The 9876-nt window shown below is 32.6% G+C and overlaps 1 protein-coding gene across 1 annotated transcript; it reads left to right on the top strand.

Moving 5' to 3' along the window:
• The first annotated feature begins 90 nt into the window (after positions 1–90).
• On the top strand, positions 91–4906 carry LOC143068000 (RRP15-like protein). Its single transcript, XM_076241725.1, has 5 exons — positions 91–195; positions 1668–2002; positions 2806–2891; positions 3724–3925; positions 4700–4906. Exons 1-5 carry the CDS (start codon positions 135–137, stop codon positions 4856–4858), a joined length of 843 nt encoding a protein of 280 aa, XP_076097840.1. The 5' UTR covers positions 91–134; the 3' UTR covers positions 4859–4906.
• Positions 4907–9876: the final 4970 nt, after the last annotated feature.

Genomic DNA, 9876 nt, shown 5'->3' with positions numbered 1-9876 from the left:
AACATTTCTAGTTTTTTTTATTTCTTTGTTTGAATGTATTTAAACAGAAAATTATGAATAACTTTTGACGACTTCGTTAAAAATTTTGTAATTTTTACGAATCGTGTACACAAACACGATAAGAGCACGTGGAAATGCAATCCATTTCAGTTGAAAGTCCAGACGATGGATCGAGCGATTATGGCAGTGACATCAGTGTGTATTACACAGTTATTTTTTCCGTGATTTGAAAAAAAATTATATAAATAGTTTAACAAATGTACTATTACTACTAAATTACACCCCGATTTTCACCCCCCCCCCTTTTTATTTGGCTGTAATTAGTCTTCATTTTATCCTACAGCACACATATAAACAATAAATATTACTTAAGTTATGTCACACCTAATTGAATGTTACATAAAATTTAATCATATTACATGTCTACATCTTAGTCCAAATAATGATGCTTGCTTTGAAAGGCTATTATATTTTTTTGTATAGACACCTTACAGACTAACATACATATGTATGTCCATAGGGGCTTTTTTAGTGGGTCAGACGAGGTTTAACTGTCAAAAACAGGCCATTGAAAGTAAAACCTTGTCCGACCTTATCCTGGGCATAGATTACCTTAGCCGTATTTGGCACAACTTTTTGGAATTTTTGATCCTCAATGCTCTTCAACTTTGTAATTGTTTGGCTGTATAAATATTTTGATATGAGCGTCACTGATGAGTCTTATTTAGACGAAATGTGGGTCTGGCGTACTAAATTATAATCCTGGTACCTTTGATAACTATATACTATAAAGAGTAGTGACCGCAATTAACAGTAAAACCTCACCTGAACCACTAAACAAGCCCTTTAATATGTTTAGAAAAGATTGAAATGAAACTGTAGAAGAAGATAGTTTATTTCCATAAAATGGGCTCACAAGGAGCTTAGTACAATATAAGCTATTGCCATTTTGGTCTCTTGTGGAGAGTTGTCTCATTGGCAATCAAATCACATCTTCTTTTTTTATAAGATATTAATATCGAAGTATTAATATGACAATAACAAAAAAGAAACAACAATGATCTAGTATGAATTCGAAGAAAAAAGCAGTTTGACCATCATAAACTACACACACATATACACATACAAATGTATTATATCATATGTTAATAAATTATTCTTGAATACATGAATTGTGCTTGGCAAGTTCAGGTGATCCCACAACTGAGGAAAAAAAACATACATTATGCATAGAATGTTTTTACCAATTGTCTCTTGTACAGAAGCACCCATCATGCCTATAGTGCTTCCGTGATTTATATACATGTACATGTAGGTTGTAAATTTTATTTGGAACATCAGGTTCATGATCATGATGATGTTTGAATGTACTTTGCAGTTCAATATCATATTTTCATCTCATACAGTATAAACCTCAACACTCAGAAAACCCCAAACAATATTTTATCAGTTGATTGGTAGAGTTGTTATCATGGTTAAGGTATCCAGGTATCAGTGTCATATTGAAAAAAGTATAGGAATGATGAAAAGAGAATAGCTGAAAAATTAGAAATTATAATAATTTGATAAGTCAAATGTATACCCAGTACTTTATGATAATTACATGGTCAGATATGGTACTGATTCTTTTACATGAGAATAATTGTAAACAAATGACTTCTTTACAGGTGGCGGTGATGAGGACATCGAGACTGAATCTGAGACAGGATTGAACAATGGAGGTGATAAGGAAATTGAGACTGATTCTGAAACAGGATTGATTGATGAAGAGGATGAGACGGAATCCAAGACCAGATTGGCTGCTGGAGGTGAGGAAGAAATTGAGACAGATTCCAAGAAAGGTTTGGCTGATGCCATGGCAAAAATTTTGTCAAAATCTGTACCTCTGCATAAACAGGTGATTTTAGCGAAAGGAACAACAGACAGAAAATTAGAGAGGAAAAGGAAAAAGAAAGAAGAAGAAGATGATGAAAAGCACGAAGATAAAACATCATTAGAGAAGGTACATAGTGTGTCTGCAGCCAGAATTAATTTCAAAAGCAATTAATGATTTACAAATTACAAATACTGAAACCTTCCAATTACTCTTATTACCTTTGAATTACAATTGCTAACTTATTTAGTATTAAAGACACTTGTCTAGGAAACTTAACAAGATAAACGACCACTAAAACAGGAGATTTGAGCTATTGCCCTTATGATGAATTTTATGAACTTTCAGTTGTTTTTATTACATTATCCAGAGAATATTATAGTAACAGAGAAACTGTTAAAAATGCAGTAAAATTGGTAAACAAATAATATTGTGATGACATCTTAGTGGATAGCAACTTGATTTAAGGAGAATGGGGGCTAAGAAGCTTTTGTGAATTTGAAAAAAATAATTCGTATATTCAATTAGGAGATGAGGTTTAATTGTTGATGTGACAATTATCCATAAGATACTTATGTACATAAGTAATTTGATCCAGGTGCTTAACAAAAACTAGATGTATTGGCCTTGTTTTAACTTCAACAAAAGTTAAGTTTCAAAGTTCATATCTCAGGTACTGTATATCTGTTGATTTGTTCTGAAATGAGCAATTTTCTGATTTGCAACTTTATGAAAAAGTAAGTATTCAGTTGAAAACAGATCTACTTTCTTTCCTATCTAATCCATACACCAGGCTGCTCTCTTTTAAACTAATTAAAAATTTCAGCAGGCGAGAAATTGTCGTGTGTCAAATCTAATTCTTATTGTTACTGACTTATTGTTTATTTTAAAATGATTGTACAAAGATTGCAATTGAAAATTTAAATTTGTAGAAAAGGCTTTGGGAACAAATGGCGAAGGTAAAACCTGATCCACTGGAGAGGGATAAAGAAAGAGCTTTACAAAGAATAGCACAAAGGTCTGTTTTGATGTAATATACCCTGTTATAAAAAGTACATGACATAAAATTGAGATTAGAAATGGGGAATGTGTCAAAGAGACAACAATCTGACCAATGCCACCAATGGGTCTTCAACACAGCTAGAAAATCCTGCACTTGGGGGATTGCTTCAGTTGGCCACTTTAACAAAAATGTATACTAGATAAGTGAAAATGGACCTCACACTTAATTTCAATTCTCCAAAACATATAAATTAACTAAAATTTAAAACGTACAAGATTAACACCATGAACACAGCAAGAGGCTCCTGTTGTGGGACAGGTGCAAACATGTTGAACACATTTTTGTCATTAGGCGCAGAAACTTAAATGCGTCATTCACAATGTTTTTAGTCAACAATCTTACACCCATTAAAACTATAAATGAAACATTCAATTCTTTAATAATGGAGATATTTGGACAACATGGTTCAACTTGGCCAAGTACACAATATTCAAAAGAACAAATGTTAAACAAACTATGTACTATGGTAGTATATTTTATGTTTTTAACTATGAAAGATACAAAGTTAACCATGCATACAGTCATGATAGTGAATATGTCTTGCATGGTAAATGAATGAAGCATTTATACCCACATGGAAAAAGAATGTACAAAAGTTAACATTTACTTCAAATCACCACAGAACAAGAAAGTAGAATAGTTTAACATTGACTCAATATCAACATAAATCAAGAATATAGAATACATAAACCCGATGCACATCAAACAAGAATATAGTTCATTTATTGTAAACTTTCTTAGTTTTGCTCAATATTTTAATGATCAATATTATTAACCCATATTTCAGGGGAGTTGTCCAATTATTTAATGCAGTTAGGAAACAACAGAAAATATTGAAAGAACAATTAGATGATGCAGGTCCAACTGAAGCAAAAAAATCAAAGGCTTTAGGCAAAATGACAAAAGGAAAATTCTTGGATTTACTAAAAGGACAAACTGTAGCAAATGTATCTAACCAAAGAATGAATATGAAAACAGAAATTAAACAGGTAAAAACATTGTCGAGTCATGTTATAACACAGTAGTCCTTTCTGTAGATACTGTCTTTAATATTTTAAAATTATTTGAATGTATAAATAAATTGTATTAAGAGGGTAAACAGTTTCTGAAAATGGACATAAAATTGAACACAAAATGGTTTCATGGGTTATTTATTTCATTAGAATTACATGATGAATATTGAATAAAAGGATATATTGGGATATATTCCAATGAGACAGCAACCTCAAGTCACGCAAGCCAGAATTTGTGTACTAAATGTGGAAGGGAAAATTTGGGTAAACTTGTGAAATGTTGACGTATTTAAGATCATATGAGTTGAGAATAAAACTTATCAACAAATCATGTACTTTTAGTTATATTATAAACCTGTTTGGGTTTTTTCCAGTTAGAGTTTTGAATGACTAGAAAATAATTTGCAATGGCCTAACTGATCAATGCAAACTTAAACCTTGACATTTCACAGCAGTGTCAGATTTAGATTCTGTTTTTTGAAATGTGTCTTTGAGTTTTTTCAGTGCTATGTAAATATTGTCAGGTCATGTCAGTTTATTCTCATAAAGTTATTAAATATAATTATGATTAATTCATTTATTGAAGTAGCAAATATGTTGATTTTTTTTTAGATATGACTGCCCTATCAACAGGATTTGTTGATATTAGATAAAAAAAGAATATTTGAATCGAAACTTGTAACATTGACGAAATGCTTATGTTATGTTATGTTATGACTATGTTATATGTTGTTTTTGTTTTAATTGAAGGAAAACGAATCTGATCAAGAAGACAGTGATAAGAAGAAATGGGACATTTTAAGAGATGATTACATGATGGGGGCTAAAATGAAAGACTGGGATAAAGAAAGTGATAGTGAAAACCCTCAATCAGACAATGAAATGGACAGTGGTAGTGATAGTGGATGACAAATATTATGTTATAGATTTTATAATAAATCACATTTGTTTTACAAAGGTTTTTTGATGAGTGTGAGCTGAAATGTACCAAAAATAATACTTTGCTACATAGGATATGAAAAAAGAAACAGAAAACAGATGGCCTATTTTTTTTAAAAGTCAGAAAGGAAAAGGAAAATATATAACAATGAGTTTTACGATGTACCAGTAAACCTATTCAGATACACCATGCAGTTACAATCTTGTTTTTGTCCCCACCACAGTGGAGGGGTGCATAAAGTGCAACCCTTGTCCATCTGTATGTCTCAAAATAAGTTTCTTTTCTCTAACTTTAGTCTCAAACAAATGTTATTAAACTTGTACATAATGCTTATTACCAAAAAATTCAGATCAAATGCCAATTTGGATTGTGTCACTTTTACCATTCTTGAGATATGTCCCTTAATGTTATATTCAAGCAGGACACCATCTGTGTCCCATGGACACATTCTGCTGAAGGCTACATTGTCTGTTATTAAGAAAATATTTAATAGTTGTTCACCAACATTAAACAGTGTAAGAAATTTTCTGAAGAGTGAGTAGTACTGTAAGTTCCTGTTTAAAAAATACTTTGTATTTTCATACAATGAGCCCAGCATCTTTCTGTATATATATGTATATCTGAATGGGATATTTAAAGTATTCAGATGCACAATGTCAGATCAGCTGGACAGTTTCTTTCCAGTTGATAATACTTTACTTTTTCGCTCACCTGGCTCACACTTTGCGTGCGGCGTCGTCGTCCATCGTCGTCCGTCGTCGTTAGCTTTTACAAAAAACTTCTCCTCTGAAACTACTGGGCCAAATTTAATAAAACTTGGCCACAATCTATCATTGGGGTATCTGGTTTAAAAAATGTGTGGCGTGATCCGGCCAACCAACCAACCAAGATGGCCACCATAGCTAAAAATAGAACACAGGGGTAAAATGTATATTTTGGCTTATAACTCTGAAATGAAAACATTTAGAGCAAATCTGACAAGCGGAAAAATTGTTTATCAGGTAAAGATCTATCTGCCCTGAAATTTTCAGACGAATCGGACAACCGGTTGTTGGATTGCTGCCCCTGAATTTGCAATTTTAAGGAAATTATACCGTTCTTTTGGCTATTATCTTGAATAATATTATAGATAGAGATAAACTGTAAACAGCGATAATGTTCAGCAAAGTAAGATCTACAAATAAGTCAATATGACTAAAATGGTCAGTTGACCCTTTAAGGAGTTATTGCCCTTTGTAGTCATTTTTTACCAATTTTTCATAATTTTTTCTAATCATTTACAAAAATCTTCTCCTCTAAAACTTCTAGTCCAAATTTAACCATACTTGGCCGTAATCGTCATTGAGGTATCTAGTTTAAAAATGTGTGTGGTGACCCTGCCAACCAACAAGATGGCTGCCATTGCTAAAAATAGAACATAGGGGTAAAATGTAGATTTTGGCTTATAACTAACTCTGAAACCAAAGCATTAAGAGCAATTCAAACATGGGGGTTAAATTGTTTTGCAAGTCAAGATCTATCTGCCCTGAAATTTTCAGATGAATCTGACAACTGGTTGTTGGGTTGCTGCCCTTGAATTGGAAATTGTTAAGGAAATTTTGCTGTTTTTGGTTATTATCTTGAACATTATTATCGATAGAGATAAACTGTAAACAGGAATAATGTTAAGCAAAGCAAGATCCACAAATAAGTCAACATGACCAAAAAGGTCAGTTGACCCCCTTAAGGAGTTATTTCCCTTTATAGTCAATTTTCAATAATTTTGTAAACTTTTGTAAATTTTAACAAAATATTTTCCTCTGTAACTAATGGGCCAAATTCATTATAAATTGAGATAATTGCAAGAAGCAAGAATGTTCAGTAAATTAAGATCTACAAACACATCACCATCACCAAAACACAATTTTGTCATGAATCCATCTGTGTCCTTTATTTAATATGCACATAGACCAAGGTGAGCGACACAGGCTCTTTAAAACCTCTAGTTATTGAGTCTAAAAAGAAGTGTGATATACTTTGTATGTCATCACGTGCAACTTTATGTCTTCATTGAACTGATGTTTTTATAATGACCTATTTGTTATACATCATTGATATGGTTTTGCTTCCAGTATGATACCTGGTCGACATTATGTTCATTTGAGTGTTAGAAAGCTTTATTTATTTATTATGTTCTTGAGTCCTTCATATACAATTTTAATCATTGCCATCAATAGATTATTCTACAAGATTATTTCGAGCTTCTGACAAAACATACATGTAGTAATGATTCATGATTATGTCTTCATACTTTGACTTGAAATCAGACTGACCAAGAAAACTCAGCATCATATCATTGCATGTGCTTTTCTGTCTATATGTATTTTTTGTTTTTTTTTAGATTGGGGCATTATGACCATTTCGTTTTTGTTGGTTTGTCTAGTTTTGGCTTTGTCCCTTGATTGGAAAATAGACTGTTACCATTAATAGATTCTTTAGAGGAGTTATAGACATTACTGACACTTTTGGTCTTATTTGAGTTTTGCCTACTAATTTTGATGAATCATAGATCAATTGAAACTGTAAGTAACACTTAAAAAACAACACAAAATCTACTAAACCAAAATGCCAATATTTTGACACTATCAATTGACTTTGTAATGGAGTAATTGTCTGAAATTGGAGATTAGTTACCATTTAAGCACTATACTAGTAATACTTGTGGTTCTCTATCAAAGGCAAAAATGACTATAAATTTTACTGACAAATTTTATGCACAAGGGAACTCGGGAGCTTCAACTTTACTGAAGTACATCGTGATAAGTTAGAATCCCAATGTACCAAAATGTTGATCAGAAAATTACAAGTTCTTCAATTTTAATAAGTATAAATTATTTAGGTGAGGCAAATAAAACAGAATAAGCAAATACACTTACCTTACAATACTAATAAATAAATATCTGAAATGGACAATCAACTCCTTATTGGAATTTCTGCTATCAAATAACTAGAGGCTCTAAAGAGCCTGTGTCGCTCACCTTGGTCTATGTGAATATTAAACAAAGGAAGCAGATGGATTCGTGACAAAATTGTGTTTTGGTGATGGTGATGTGTTTGTACATCTTACTTTACTAAACAGTCTTGCTGCTTACAATTATCTCTATCTATAATAAACTTGGCTTAGTAGTTTCAGTGGAAAATGTTAATAAAAATTTACAAATTTTATGAAAATTGTTAAAAATTAACTATAAAGGACAATAACTCCTTAGGGGGTCAATTGACCATTTCGATCATGTTGACTTATTTGTAAATCTTACTTTGCTGAACATTATTACTGTTCACAGTTTATCTCTATCTATAATAATATTCTAGATAATAACCCAAAACAGCAAAATTCCCTTAACTTGAATTACCGATTCAGGGGCAGCAACCCAACAACGGGTTGTCCGATTCATCTGAAAATTTCAGGGCAGATAGATCTTGACCTGATAAACAATTTTACCCCATGTCAGATTTGCTCTAAATTCTTTTGTTTTTTGAGTTACAAGCCAAAAACTGCATTTTACCCCTATGTTCTATTTTTAGCCGTGGGGGCCATCTTAATTTGATGGCCGGGTCATCGGACACATTTTTGAAACTAGATACCCTAAAGATGATTGTGGCCAAGTTTGGATTAATTTGGCACAGTAGTTTTAGAGGAGAAGATTTTTGTAAAAGATAACTAAGATTTATGAAAAATGGTTAAAAATTGACTATAAAGGGCAATAACTCCTAAAGGGGTCAACTGACCATTTCAGTCACGTTGACTTATTTGTATATCTTACTTTGCTGAACATTATTACTGTTTACAGTTTATCTCTATCTATAATAATATTCAAGGTAATAACCAAAAACAGCAAAATTTCTTTAAAATTACCGATTCAGGGGCAACAACCCAACAACGGGTTTTCCGATTCATCTGAAAATTTCAGGGCAGATAGATCTTGACCTGATAAACAATTTTACTTCATGTCAGATTTGCTCTAAATGCTTTTGTTTTTGAGTTATAAGCCAAAATCTACATTTGACCCATATGTTCTATTTATAGCCGTGGCGACCATCTTGGTTGGTTGGCAGGTCACGCCACACATTTTTAGCTCACCTGGCCTAAAAGACCAAGTGAGCTTTTCTCATCACTTGGCGTCCGGCGTCCGTCGTCGTCCGTCGTCCGTCGTCGTCGTTAACTTTTACAAAAATCTTCTCCTCTGAAACTACTGGTCCAAATTAAACCAAACTTGGCCACAATCATCATTGGGGTATCTTGTTTAAAAAATGTGTCCGGTGACCCGGCCAACCATCCAAGATGGCCGCCATGGCTAAAAATAGAACATAGGGGTAAAATGCAGTTTTTGGCTTATAACTCAAAAACCAAAGCATTTAGAGCAAATCTGACATGGGGGTAGAATTGTTAAACAGGTGAAGATCTATCTGCCCTGAAATTTTCAGATGAATCGGACAACCCGTTGTTGGGTTGATGCCCCTAAAATGATCATTTTAAGGAAATTTTACTGTTTTTGGTTATTATCTTGAATATTATTATAGATAGAGATAAACAGTAAACAGCAATAATGTTCAGCAAAGTAAGATTTACAAATAAGTCAACATGACTGAAATGGTCAATTGACCCCTTTAGGAGTTATTGCCCTTTATAGTCAACTTTTAACCATTTTTCGTAAATCTTAGTAATATTTTACAAAAATCTTTTCCTCTGAAACTACTGTGCCAAATAATCCAAACTTGGCCACAATCATCATTGGGGTATCTAGTTTAAACTAGAGGCTCTAAAGAGCCTGTGTCGCTCACCTTGGTCTATGTGAATATTAAAGGAAGCAGATGGATTCATGACAAAATTGTGTTTTGGTGATGGTGATGTGTTTGTACACCGTACTTTACTGAACATTCTTGCTGCTTAAAATTATCTCTATCTATAATGAACTTGGCCCATTAGTTTCAGTGGAAAATGTTAGTA

Source organism: Mytilus galloprovincialis, chromosome 3 (genome assembly GCF_965363235.1).
Source record: "Mytilus galloprovincialis chromosome 3, xbMytGall1.hap1.1, whole genome shotgun sequence".
Lineage (NCBI taxonomy): Eukaryota > Metazoa > Mollusca > Bivalvia > Mytilida > Mytilidae > Mytilus > Mytilus galloprovincialis.
This window is presented reverse-complemented; position numbering and strand designations above follow the sequence as displayed.